This window comes from Canis lupus, chromosome 31, assembly GCF_003254725.2.
Source record: "Canis lupus dingo isolate Sandy chromosome 31, ASM325472v2, whole genome shotgun sequence".
NCBI classification, from domain to species: Eukaryota; Metazoa; Chordata; class Mammalia; order Carnivora; family Canidae; genus Canis; species Canis lupus.
In genome coordinates, this window is record NC_064273.1 from 29,649,804 (window position 1) to 29,664,349 (window position 14,546).

The 14,546-nt window shown below is 46.6% G+C and overlaps 1 protein-coding gene across 2 annotated transcripts in view; it reads left to right on the plus strand.

Annotated features, from left to right (window-relative positions):
- The first annotated feature begins 7,007 nt into the window (after nucleotides 1–7,007).
- CLIC6 (chloride intracellular channel 6) overlaps nucleotides 7,008–14,546 on the plus strand; it is a 45,586-nt gene continuing 38,047 nt past the window's right edge. Inside the window, exon 1 of one of the 2 annotated variants that reach the window (XM_049104790.1) lies at nucleotides 7,008–8,368. In XM_049104790.1, the coding sequence (XP_048960747.1) occupies nucleotides 7,373–8,368 (996 nt within the window). In that variant the 5' untranslated portion in view covers nucleotides 7,008–7,372. The remainder of the gene's footprint in view (nucleotides 8,369–14,546) is intronic. The other variant, XM_035709429.2, reaches the window with a different exon arrangement.

Sequence of the window (14,546 nt, forward strand, 5' to 3'; positions counted from 1 at the left end):
ATGCTCAGAGAAACCCAGGGCAGTAGGTTTGTCACCAAGAAGTGGCTTGCCCAATATAATACAGCCAGTTAGCAGCAGAATTAGGAGCTGAGCCTAGACTTCTAGATTCAAATCTCATAATCTATCATTTTAAAGAGCTTCTCATCAAGATTCATTAGTAATCTGTGAGGAGAAGTTTTGAGGAGTGACAACCCCCAGACACAACACAACATGCCCTCCTCTACTACCCCATGCCCCTAGAACTGTCAATATATGAGATTAAGGCATTTTCTATGGAAATACCTGTAATCAGGGGGCTGGAGGGAGGCTAGACTGCCTCTCACCCAACAATTGACATTAAGGGCTGGTTAATTCTCCGGGGTGAGAGGGACTATCCTGTGCATGGGAGGAAGTGTAGTAGCACACCTGGCCTCTACTCACTAGATGCCAGTGGCAGTGTTCAGTCATACAACCAAAAAGTGTGTTCAGACATTACCAGATGTCCCACGAGAGACATAACTGCCCCGATTTGAAGCTCAGTGTTCACATACACCTCCATCAATCTATTGCTAAGGATTTCAGGACTCTGGAGGACTAGAGGGAGGAGAGAAAAAACTTGGGAATTTAGAGTTAAAAGAAAAGTGAGTTTCTACAACATATACAGAGGAAATACAAAAGACTGAACAGTTTGAGAAAAATACCAAAATGCTTCAAAAAAACTTTATAGATAGAAGTTGAAGGTTTAAACCTGGCTTTCAAAAAAAAAAACAAAAAGAATTGGCTTTCAGTATTTAGTTTTGGTATTGTTTTTATCCGCAGTAGGATTGTTACTGCTCTTCCTGGGGTCAGAGTGAAGGTGATGTGAGAATAGGAGGCTGGAACTGGGGGGCCCAGGAGCCTGCTTGGCATGGGTGTCCACACCTTCCACCCCTATCCTTCTCCCTCTACTGACCATGAGCCCTGCAACATGACTTTGTCTTTGCCTTCCAGACTGTAGGCTGCCTTTCCAGAGGGGCTTTCAGCAAGTGGTTTGTAATATAATTTTGGCGACTTCTCCTCTTCCCTTTCCCCTCCTCTTTTCCCCCTCTCTCCCCATCTTTGTCAAAAATCTCTTCTCTCATCCAGCAGGTATTTGTTCCATAACCAGTTTGTTTTGAGAACAGTGCAAGATCATGTGGAAGGAAAACAGAAAAAAATTTTCACTAGCTAGGTGAGTTCATGGTAGGGTGACCATATGATTCATTGTACAAACTAAGGCATATTTGTGAGTGGGATGCAGGGGGTGCTTTTATGGTTATGCTCCTGAGTCAACAGGATAACCCAGGACTGTCATGGGCTAAGTAGGATGAAGTGTCATGCTTTTCCAACACTTTAATACACTGTTCTGTCAAGATGTATCCTCCGGGACAATACTAACAATGAGGTCACAATGTCAACAAGTGCTGTGCTGCGTATGATCTGTACATTCTCTGACTTACAATGGCCATGGTCCTATTACAATGTCTTCTGTTCTAGATAAAAAACTTAGTCAGGATCCCACAGTTAACACAAGATAAAGTGGGATTTAAATCAGGCAACAGTTTGATCTGAGAACCCACCATGGCATTATTCATGTTGATTTGTGTAATGTCCTTATTGACTTGTAAGATGGTGTATCTGTGCCTCAAACCCTGCCTTCTGGTTTAGACAGTTTCTCCTCCTCCTCCTCCTCCTCCTCTTCCTCCTCCTCTTCCTCCTCCTCCTCCTCCTCCTTCTTCTTCTTCTTTTTCTTCTCCTCCTCCTCCTTCTTTTAAGATTTTACTTTTTAAAGTAATCTCTACACCCAATGTGGGGCTTTAACTCACAATCCTGACATCAAGAGTCCATGCTCCTCCGTGGCACTCCAGCCATAGTCTTCTTTTTTTTTTTTCTTTTTAAAGATTTATATATTTATTCATGAGAGACACAGGCAGAAGGAGAAGCAGACTCCTTGTAGGAGACCGATGTGGGACTCAATCCTGGAACTCCAGGATCACTCCCTGAGCTAAAGGCAGACACTCAACCACTGAGCCACCCAGGCATCCCCATAGTCTTCTTTTAACTGAAATATACCTTTACAATTAACTGGGTAAAGCCAGAGACATCAAGGCAGGTTTGGGGTCTATCTTAAGGGAGGCGGAGCTGCTGTTTGAAGGGAAATCAGTGCAAGGGGACTTCCATTCAGTCATAATGCATCCTGTGATCTCAATGTTATACACACATTGAAATCCCAAGGGTCTTTCTCAAAGGAACAGACACCTGCTAGAGAAAGAAGAGATCTCTATGGAAATGAGTCCATTCGTTCTGGAAAAACAGCAAAACAACAAATCTTTAAGTTGTTCTGTTACAAGTCCTTGAGTTTTTCCTCGTTAATCCCTGTGTTAGCCTGCTGCACGAATGCTCATAATCTATGGTAGGAAAGCGCTGTAATTACTAAAAGCTACTTAATTACCAGTACTTTTGCCTCTTGCCCCCCAGCCTTGAATCTGTCACCTCTGTCTAACCCCCCCTTGGTATTTAAATAGCTAATCTGGTGCTGGCTGCCGAGGTAACGATGTGCAAACCTCTAAGCAACTTCACCTCGACCTTCACGATTCTGTTTATTTGGTATTTCCTTTTGCGTTTCTGTGTATGAACTGACTTGGCCTTTGCTAATAATTAAAAGTATCTGCTGAAGTATTCACCAAAGTCAGTAGATAAGAATTCCTGTGAACAGTGTGTCTTGTGACATTCACTTGTCCCCTGAAGTATAAAACCAACTAGGCAAGTATTTTTGAAAACCTGTTCGAGTTGATACATATATATTTGTAAGCCTACGTGTAATTCGCTTATTCAGTATTTATTAAGCTTCTACGATGTGCCCAGTCCTGTTCCAGGCAGTGACAAACAGAATCCCCTGGCTGCATGGCACCACCATGTCCTGGTGGCGTGGGATGGAGGACACAGATATTAAATAAGCAAAATACATGATATGTCATATGGAGATAACTGCTATGGGAAAAGTAAGACTGAAAAGGCTGACAGGGAGTAGGAATTGAGCTTTAAAATAGATTATCCATGATCACCGCGGCACTACTCACAATAGTCAAGCGATGGAAACAACGTCAATATCCTTGGATGGATGAATGGATAAAGAAAACGTGGTGTGTACACACAATGGAATATCATTCAGTCTTTAAAAAGAAAGGAAACCTGCCATTTGTGACGACGTGGACAAACCCACAGGGCCTTCTAAGTGAAATAAGCCAGAGGCAGAAAGGCAAACACCGCATGATCCCGCTTATATGTGGAATCTTAATAGTCAAACTCATATAAACAGAGAGTAGAATGGTGGTCACCAAAGGCTGCAGGGGAAGGGGAAAATAGGAAGATGTTGGTCAAGGGCACGAAGCTCCAGTGATGCAAGATGAATACGTCCCGGAGACCTAATGTACCCCTATGTCACCGTAGTTAACACTATCAGATTGTATATTGCTAAGAGGGTGGACCCTAAATGTTATCACCACAAAAATAAGATAATAAAATAAAATAGGGTGCTTAGAGAAAATAGCTTATGAAAAATCTCAACAAGTTAAGGGGTGAGCTACAAAGACGTAGGGCAAGCATCCAGGCAGACGAATGATCAGCAAATTCTGGCAACAGAGAAAGGCTGACGTGTAAGAAGCCAACTGAGGCCAGAAAGAGATTAGGGTGCCTGATTTTATAGGATGCATACTTGATACACAAGGAGTTGACTTTTTCTTGGTGTGAGACAGGAAGCCTTTGAAAGGCTTTAAGCATAGGGATGCCTGGCTGGCTCAGTGGGTAGAGCATGTGACTCTTGATCTCAGGGTTGTGAGTTTGAGCCCCATGCTGGGTGTAGAGATTTCTTAGAAACAAAATCTTAAAAAATAAATTAAAAATTTTTTTTCAAAAAAGGAAAGGATTCAAGCATAAAAGTGGCCTGGTGGACTTGTGATTTCAAAGAGGGGGCCATCTGGCTATGGGGTGGAGAACAGACTGGAAATGCAAGGGAATACCAGGGGACCTGACTGGAGGTAATGGTGGCTTGGTCCAGTGGGGTAGTAAGAGGGGGTAGAGAGAAGAGGTTGGATTCTGGATATGTTTTAGAAAGCAGCGATAATAGGATTTATTGGTAGGTTGGATGAGGGGTGTGAGTGAAAGGAGTTAAGGTTTTCAGTATGTGTATGTGTGTGTGCACGCACATGAGTATAAGAGTGTAAGTCTAGATAAAGCTTAACATTATGCAAGGGTGACTGGCTTAATTGCCTACTTATTTCTTTTTTGCTCCATCCTAAAGCCCTGCAAGGGAGGGGAACTTCTCAGTTTTATATATTGCTCTATGCCCAGTGTCTAGAACAGTCTCTCTCTCTCTCAAAAATGAAAAAAGTGTTTATTATGAGTAATGAGATTACAGAAAAATTGTCAAGAGCTCTGTTATTCTCTGTCGTCTCTATTTTTAGCTTTGAGCCGGTATTCATTTAAAAATAATGCATTTGTTTAATTCTAGAAAATAAATTTGCCGAATTATGTGACGTAAACATTTAATGATTGTTTATTAAAACTATTATTAAAATGTGAAAGAGTCGACAGTCTACAGATGGCATGATGTTATTTTGAAAGCCAATGTCAACGTGGGGAAATGAATCCAGGCAGTATGCAAAAATAAATCCTAATCCTATAGAATAAAACCGCTTTGTGGATACGCAGGATCAGTTGCTAGGACGGGATAGACTTTATTAATGTTTTTCTACAAGGACACTACCTGGGGCTAGCTTTCAGCCAGTCAGTCAACTGTAGTGTTTGCATTCATGAGTTAATCATGTCTTGGCTTGTTCAAAAGGAGGGTTTTTTTTTAGAGATGCCAGCCTTCCTATAACCAAAACATTTCTGTAATCTTCGTTTGAATTAAGGTTCACGGAACATTGTTACCCACATACATATATGTGCCTTGAATTTGGTTCTTTGTGGAAACAGAGCATTGGAGACAGTTGGTTTGTTATTAAGAAGAAACTTAGAGATGGAGCTAATCTCGATGTTTCCAAGTAGAGCAAATAAACCTAGAGCCCTTCAGTGGGTCACAGGACCACAATACATGTATACATTCTGAAATCCAAAAAACTCTGAAAACTGCAAGCTTTGGGGGGACGTCATCTGGAAGCAAAGGCCAGACTGGCCAGAACTCATTCGGGGGTGAACTTGAACTAGGGTCCCTAAAGCTATGTGTGGTCTTTATATATTCCATCTAATGTGGATGGTCGCTGGTGTCATTCAGAAATATTAATGTGTCTGATCACAGGGCGGGGTACCGTGTTATGAAATAAACACTGTAAACACTCAACCATCTTTCTAACTATTCTGTTTTCCAAAACACATGTGGCTTCACAGGGTTTGCGTAGGTCCTTGTCCTGTGTTTGCTGTTGGGGGCTGACTGTGCTGGCTTTGTCCTTCCCTAAGAAATAAGGCTGATGGCTGTCTTGCCCAGTGGATGTTGCGGGACTCCCTTTCCAGGCGACTGAAGCTTTTGCAGAGCAGAGTCTCTGTCCCATGTGTCTAGCTCACAGGGTTCAGTGCCGTGCTTTTTTTTTTTTTTTTTTAAAGATTTATGTATTTATGTATTATTTATTTATTTATTTATTTATTTATTTATTTATTTATGAGAGACAGAGAGAGGGAGAGAGAGGCAGAGACACAGGCAGAGGGAGAAGCAGGCTCCATGCCGGGAGCCTGACACGGCACTTGATCCCAGGACTCCAGGATCGCACCCTGAGCCAAAGGCAGGCGCCAAACCGCTGAGCCACCCAGGGATCCCCCAGTGCCGTGCTTTGAGCAGACGTGCCATGCTTTGTGGTGACGAAGCTTCTGGCCCCTTCCTTTCCAGATAGGGCGCAACCTTGGAGAAAGGTAGCGTGAAGCTAAGTGACATTGGGCTCCTGTCTTGTCCCTGTGTGTGGTGATGGGCGATAAGGATTAGGAGCCGTCGTCCTGGTGATTGGCCAAACGGCGATTCCAAGCCACAACAAGGATACCATCTGATCTTTAAGTGATGACACAACCCTCTGTGGATGCGATGGACTGACGTGTCTCAGGGCAGCATCAAAGCCACTAAAAGCTTGACAACTCGAATCAGTCTTGAGTTGGGCTCCCCGCTGCACCACATTTAGACTGGGCCATCCTGGGCAGCGGGGTCCTCTCTGTAACCCACAAGATTCGGCTTAGCTCATAATCAACTTACTACATAATTTTCACCATAACTTCCTCTTCTTGGGGAAAAGGTGTCCACTCTGTGATTCCCGGAGATTCCTAACCTGGTGAATTCCACAGCACCCCTTCTTCAAATCCTGTATTGTCACCTCCCCACCTCCCCAAGCACTGAACACATAACCCAGGCTAAAGCAGTGGCCGTGGGTTTAGAAAATTTAGGAGACTGCAAGATAGACTCTTAGAATGTTCAGGAAGCAGGGAAATGAAGGATCTAACCTTTCCTCAGTGCAAGGCCCCCACACTTGTCATACCTTGAGGAGGGGTCCCCTCATACACAACAGAGCCCTTCTCTGGTCAGAGCAGCTCAGTTGGCTCTTCTTACTCCTATTTGGGGGCCTCAGGAACTTCTCAGGAAGGGCCTGCAGAAATTGGAAGGTGGTCTCCCTGTTTCCTTTCTTCCAAAATTTACCACCCTTGCTCTTGGACAATGAGGCAGGACAGGAGCATTTGCATTGGGTACCAACTGAGAAGCTTAATGCCCGACTCCCTGGGGAAAAGCGGAGATTAGGTATTTGGGTGTCCAGTGTGGGGTGTTGGGGGGTGATTTAAATGGCTCTGGAACTTGATGCCGTTACAGAAAACACCCCAAGCTGCCAGTAGAACCGGGATCTTTTCACCGAAATCCACAAGGGCCGTGAGAAAGGTTGTCATTGGCCAGGCTCCCAGGGCACCGAACAGGGGGAGAGGATGGGGTGCAAACCCCGCCCAAGCCCCAGGGGGATGGAGTTGGCACCGTTGACTTCTGGGCAGCCCCGGGACGGCAGGCCAGGCATTTCAAAGGGTGCAGGAGCTAAGAGGCCTTCCCCAGCCGGGTTCGGCTCCTCCGGCTCCTCCGGCTCCTCCGTGGCCCGCGCGCCTCCAGGGGGGCCCAGGTCAGAATTAGAGTCTGGGTGGGAAGCAGACGTGCAACCGGGGAGCCGCAGTCGCGGTGGAGGAGACACCGAGAGCGTAAATCCGGGAGGGGGGCGCGGTGTCTCGGGGTCGCGTCACTCTGCCCCGCAGGTCCCGGGCTCCGCGCAGAGCTCCCTAGGAGGGGCGCAGCGGCCGCGGGGCACCTGCTCCACCGCAGGGTCGAGGAGCGCTCCCCAGGGGCGGACAGGGCGCTGCGGCCATGGCCGAGGCCGCGGAGCTGGAGGGCGCCCCCCCAGGGCCCCCGGGGCCGCCTGAGGTCCCCGCGCCAACGGCGGAGAAGGCGGGCGCGGAGGCGGGGCGGGCGGAGGCCGGCGAGGGCGCCGCGGGGGCGCCGCGGGGCGAGGGGGAGGGCGCAGCCGCCACGGCCGCCCTGAGCCCCGCGGGAGGCGCCCATCCCGACAAGGGGCGCGCGGGCGAGCGGGGGCCGGACGCCCACGGGGACCCGGGGGCCGAGGCGCGGGGCGCGGGCGCAGCACCGGGCGAGGCGGACGCCGCGGAGGGCGCCCCGGGGTGCGCCGAGGTCCCCCGGGGAGAGGAGGGCGAGGCCTCGGGGGAGCTGCGGGGGAGCCCCGAGGAGCCCGAGGAGCCCGAGGCGCCCGACGCGAAGGAGACAGCGGAGCAAGGGCCGGAGGGAGCGGGCGGCGGCAGTCCGGGGGCGCAGGGGGCGCAGGGGGCGCAGGCGGCGAGCATGGCAGCCGCGGAGCAGGCGGGAGGGGCGCACGGGCCCCAGGGGGAGCCCGGGGACGGGGGGGACCCCGGCCCCCAGCCCACTGAGGGGGCCCCCGGGGGGCTTGCAGGGGAGCCTCGGGGTGCGGCGGGGACCGAGGAAGCGGGGGACGCGAGGGCGGCAGCCGTGGAGGACCTGGGGGGACCCCAGGAGGGGACGGAGGAGCAGGAGAGGCGAGAGCGCGGCCCGGGGGCGCCGGGCGGGGGCGAGGAGGAGCCCCCCGACGGCAGCGCGCAGGCGGAGGAGCCGGGGGAGCCGGGGGAGCCGGGGGATCCGGGGGAGCAGGAGGAGCCGGAGGAGCCGGGGGAGCCGGAGGAGCCGGAGGCCGAGCTCGGCAACCACCTGGCGGAGGAGGGCAGCGTGCAGGGCGCGGACGAGGCGGCGCGGGTGAACGGCGGCGGGGAGGACGGCGAGGCGTCGGAGGAGGGCGCCCCGCGGCAGGAGCACGACATCACCCTCTTCGTGAAGGTACCCGGAGCTCCGCGGCCCCTCGCGCCCCCCGAGTCGGGGCTTCCCGGGGCGCTGGTCGTGGCTCTGTTCGCGGGAGGGAGGGAGGCGGCCCGGCCTGGGTCACCGGGAGCTTGCGGAGCGCTTGGGGAGACGCGGGGGTTTGGAAACAAAGAGGTTGGGCGGGGGTTGGGGGGGGGGAGTCGGGGTGCGGGCCCAGCATCGCACTGTCCTTTGTTCTGAAAATCCTAACTGGCCCTTCTAGTCTGGAGATTATTGGAGAATAAATTAAAAAGAAAAAGAAAAAGAAAAAGCGAGCCCTATTGATGTTCAGAGCAATTCATCCCGAAGGAAAGCTCTAATAGTTGAAATGGAAAAAAAAAACAAAAACAAAAACAAAACAAACAAACAAAAAAGCCCCTAACAGGTTGTAAGGTGAGAAGTATCCCCAGGACTCAAATTTCAGAGGCCCTGAGCTGGCCTACGTTTTCAGTTCCAAAAAAGGTATCTCCCTCTTTGGTATGTAGAATCCATGAGGTGCATTTGGAAGGGAAGTGGAGATTTATTTAAATATTGAATTGTTTGTTGAGCGTTTTAGCATTTGTTTTGGAGGAATACAAGGTGCCGGTGACTTGAACCTCATCTGCCTTTATATTTCATATTTCAGTCTTGCTTCAAATGTGAAGGGAGCGATGATTTTGTTAAAGAATCTATAGGACATGACTGAGAAAGTTTTGAGTTTAGGCATTTCTACAAGGCATCGGAAATATGGGGCAAGGTCCAGCAGTAGCTCACACACATCCTGATCTTTGTTAAAAAAAAAAAAAAAAAAAAAAAGGAAAGAAAGAAAGAAAAAAAAAAAAAGAAAAACAAGAAAAAAAAAAAAAGAAAGCCCTCTCTGGAGACCTTTGGCCAGACCAGGAAAGCAGCAGATAATAAGGTCAAGAATGTGCATTGCATGTTGAATCGTAATCCTTCCAAAATACTTTCAGGCTTATAGAAGCCAGTGAGGACCTAAAGCTCCTTGACGGGAATGTAAGCAAATTCTAATAAGCAAAAAGAGAAATGTTTCCAAAGTGATTAACATCAGAATTTCAAGAATTGTCTAGGTGGCAAGGGGGTTGGGGAAGTGAGGGCATGTGTTTCTTAACTAGTGGGAAGGTGCTGTTCTGAGCATTTTTGAAGACCCTGGAGCATTTTAAGATTAAGTGTTGGGATAGAACCTAAGGGCACAGCCCCTAGGAAGGCCACTGGGAGCTGGGAGTCTGCAGGGAAGGGGAAGGGGGAGGGAAGGGGGAGAGCTGAACACAATGCTGCTGTGTGTGCCTCAAATCTGCTCTTCATTTAAGACATTTCCCCGTTGCTCCATCTCATTGCCAATCTGCCTCCAGCACATCTTTCCAGTTTCTTGTTACAATTTTGAAATACAGTAACATCTTCCTAAGACTGTCTTCCATGCTCTCCAGTCTAGGCCTTTGGTGATAGCCAGTGAGCTAGGAAATGAGATCTGGTCACTTTGTTTTTGCAGCTAAAATTCTCCAGTTACTTGTTGTAGGCTTTCAGATGAGTCCACACTCCTCAGCCAGGCCACAGGCCACTCCTGATGTCGTACCTGCCTCTTCGGTATTGCCTGGGTGTCCCCCGACTTTGTCACCCATGGTACCACCATGCCAGCCATATTGAACTGGTTCCATTCCTTGAGAGAACCACATTCTTTCCCGCCTGGAAATTTTGCAGGTGTTGTACCCTCTGCCAGAATCAAGTTTCTCCCCGCTCATCCCTCTCCCTGGTTATCTGCTGTGTGTCTAGATTCAGCACGGGCATCATCGCAGTGTGGGTTGGATATCCCTCTGTTGAAAGTCCACTCCCACACTGTAGGTTTTATCTCTTTCCTTGACTGCATAAATTTTATCTTCTATCCTCCGTGTGGAGCACAGATCTGGAGCATGATGAAGTTTTGAAAGGGTGGTTTCCTGCACGAGATAGTGTACTTTGGTGATCAGTACCATGGACTTTAGAGCCAGTGGGATCAAATCCTGGCTCTGCTTCTTTCTTGCAGTGTGCATCCATTGATTTTGCACAGAAACAATCCCCTGCCCATTATATCCCTGCCCCCCTTCTCTTCTAAGGGAAAATCTCTCTAGATACCTAATTATCTCCATTCTCTGGGGATAAGAATTTTATGAAAAATAAAAATAAGTTGTGTGGGGATTTTTGTTTTGTTTGCTTTTTTTTTTTTTTGCTTCTGCTCAGGAGTAATTTGTGTGGGCAGAGGCAAGGGGCTAGTCATAGACAGCTTATCCAGAATGTTTTATTCTGACATGATCAGCTTGTGATCAGTTGCTCCTGCTACTTTTTTTTTTCTTTAAGAAAACAGATCTCCAAATAAGGAGATTGGTTTTTTTTTTCTTTCAGGAGATTGGTTTTTAAGCAACTACTACTTGATATAAATTCTGAGAGTCACTGAAGAGGTGTCTCGTAGGATTGTTAAGGCATCTCACTTTCTTTTTATCCTACAAATGATTCTCCTTAAAAGCAAAAAAGACCCCAGAGTGAAATCCATCAAAAATTCTTTAGATGTTTATATCTTTTGTGTTTTGTGATACTTGATTTAAAATCCTTAAATTAGTTTAAAAGAGGATTTCTTTGCCAGATTTAGCCTTCTTGAGTTCCTTCTTTGGACTCCACTTATTTGGACTGTAATCCATGTACAGTAGACATCTGACCTCCTGGGTTTTATAAACATGTCAAATTTTTCTGTGCCATCGCTGGAGTGCAGAATTCAGATTTGTTCTTTAAGGGGAAGTACTGTAAACATTCCAAACATTCCCCTCGCCTTCATCTGATAGCCCAGTAAATACCATTGTAATTAATTAGCCCATATTTTATTTGTCAATTTTTAACTTTTACACTTTCCTCCTATTTTAAAAAATATTTTGGTTGCAAATATACCGCAAAGTAATGACATATGACTCAGTAACAGGTGCAAATACTTTTAGCCACCTGGTGGTTTATCTTCTCCATCTTTGGAATTGCCATTTTACTAATTTTCCATTTTGTTTTATTCAATAAGTATGCAAGAATGTACTCTTGTAAAAGAGCCGAGAACATATATAGAACAGGCTGGAGAAAGCTTCCCTGAATTATTGTATGGTAAATTAATTGCTGATCATGCTAATTCTTACTTTTGTTTTTTACAAAGAAGTATTAATTATTTGTCATCAAATTATAGGGTAACCCTGCAGTATATTTAGTAAGAAAGATTCTTTTCTTCTTTACTCATAACAAAGAGTAACAACATAATAACATACCAACATAACAATAACAAACGACAAATAAAATACTGACAACAAAGGATAAGGTAGGGACCTCACCAGCTGTGGGGATTTAGTCACTAAGGAAGTCTTACTTACAGATTTGGTGCTTCTAATCCAGCGTGTATACTTTGAGGCAAGGTCTAGGGATCGGATAATCTGAGATACGGATTTCCAGGCGAATTTCACAAGACTTAAAACACTTCAATGTGACCAATGAATAGTCTTGGGCCAGAGTCTATGAATTTCTTAAACTAGACTTTGGACACCATATATTTAACCATTAATATGCAGCTGCTGTGGAGCTCAAAACTTGCATTTGCCATCACATTTGGGTGATATCTCTAGACAGGTGGAATTGGTGATGGAACAAGTCCAACGCAAGGAAGATATGACCTCTGAATAGGCATTGTCATTGAGAACTGTCCCCCAAATACATACATATATGAATGAATGAATGAAGCCAGCCAAGCAGTGCCACACCACATGGCCATGGCAGGATGGGAAGGTTAGGTATGTGTCTAGGAGCTGCAGCTGAGTGACTCCTGGTAGACCAGTTTGCTGTAGTGATCCATGCACCTTTCTCCAGGAGAGAGCACAGTGAGACCATTCTGTGGGGGCTTGGTGTCCAAGGAGCTTAAGGGGGAGGTGGGATTCTCATAACTATGTGTGGACTATGACCATGAGCTCTAAAGGGAAATGAACACTGATGCACTTCTTTGACTTTATCCCCCCAAAATAGCATTTTTGTTATTTGTTTTTTGAGTGTCTTATACAGCTTGCTTGCAAACACATTTATGAAATTAGTAGAGTTAGCTGGGGTGGAAACCTCTGACACATGTGTGTGCACACGTGCACACTGGGGGTAGTGGTTCCTCTCCCTGTGCTGAATGAGATCCACCTTCTAATTACTTCTCCACATCATGTCCTCCTCACCTCATGTAGTGGTGGGCTTGTAAGCTCTGAGTCAGTGCTTTTTGGTGATGATAGGGAAATAGCGGATGGATGCATACTCAGTCTAAGGTGACTCAGCTAGTGAGCAGCTGGACACAGACCTGTTTCTCATTGTCCCAGTCCAGTGTCCCTTCTGAAAGGGCCAGAGCCACTCTTCTCCATGAAGACATTTTGGCAGCAGGGCTGCAAGATGATGGAATTTCCTCAGGGATATGGGAATTTGTGGCTCTGCTTTGCTGGGTGCACATAGGCCACAGTTCCTGCCACTCACTGGGCTGATGCATCATGTGCTCTGGACTCATGGAAGTAAGTGAGCAATCATGCTTCACCCTCAGCATGAACTCCTCCTCCTCCTCACAGTGGGTCTCCTTAATAGCCTTGGTTTCTCATGGTCAGCTCTTCTCCATTAGGCCACTCAGATATCCTAACTCCCTGTGTATCTGAAGATCTGTAAGATACCTTCAGAAACACCACCCTGGATCCTTTGAACATGCAAATTTACCCTTTAGTTTCATATACATAGAAAAACAAAACCTAGACTTTGGAGGAATGTATAAAGTTCAAGTGGGTGAGAGTGATACAGATTAATCTCTTAGCACATGTGGATTTATCACCTCCTATATGTTAGTCAACATGTGGATTTATCACCTCCTATATGTTAGTCAACATGTGGATTTATCACCTCTTATATGTTAGTCATTGTGCTAGAGTTGGGGACCCAAGGTCAAGCAAGAGTGACAAGGTCCCTGCCCTCACAGAGTTTACCATCTAGCACAGAGGAGAGAGACTGAGCACTGAAAGCATGTGGTAGCAGGAACTACATCGGTGTGCTCACTGTTGTCCTTCCAAACCCTAGCACAGGTCTAGCACATAGTAGGCTCCAAGTTAATGCTGGCAGGAAGGGGAGGAGGGAACAAAGATGAGTAGGAGCCTGTAGGACTATATAGTAGAAGGACCTATAGATACAGTGGGGATCACTGAGTAGTTATGAATTTGATTGTATTTGGGGAGACGCAGAGACTAGGACCCTCTGATAGTCCCTAGTACATATTCTTCAGGTTTTTGAAAATAGGGGTACCTAAGTGGCTCAATAGATTAAGTATCTGCCTTTGGCTCGGGTCATGATCTCAGAGTCCTGGGATTGAGCCCTGTGTCATGCTCCCTGCTCAGCGGGGAACCTACTTCTCCCTCTCTCAACTTCTAAACACTTGTGCTTTCTAGACTCTAAACTTGTCTCTCTCTCAACTTCTAAAGACATCAACATGTTTTCTGGCAACACATTCTCCTCCCCATAGGGAAATACTATCCAATTCCATTTCAGCTGGAGACTGCAAAGCCTAAAATATTTATTGTCAGGCCCTTTAAGAAAAGGTTTGCTGACCCATAGTTTAAACTTCCTTTGATACATGACCTGGGGCTAGATACATTGCCTCTGGCACAAAATTGGAGTTTTATTCAGCAAGGAAGAAGGGGAATGACTGCTGAATAAAGAATCAGCAGTGTCTATCACAGTGAAAAATATTTTAGACACCGAACATCTTATACATATTGTTAGAAATGTAATTTTTCTGTGAAGTCCTTAATCTTGATTTAGGTGAGATCGAAATGAAACAGAGATTATAAATATAAAAAGATACAATGCAATGCAATGAAGAGTAAGTATTTTTCTACCCTCCAGATCTTGCCTCTCAGTTTTTCTTCCTGGAGACAGCCACTGGATATCTTTCCAGAGATACTCTGAGCATATTTCAAGGTTACATGTAAATATTCTCACTGTATTAGTTATCTAACACATAACAGAGTAATAAAGTACTCTAAGACTTAGCACCCTAAAACAACAAACTTTCATTATTCCCAGTTTCTCTGTGTCGGGAATTTGGGTCAGCTTGGTTGTGTAGTTCTGGCTCATGAGGTTGTGGTTGAGATATTGG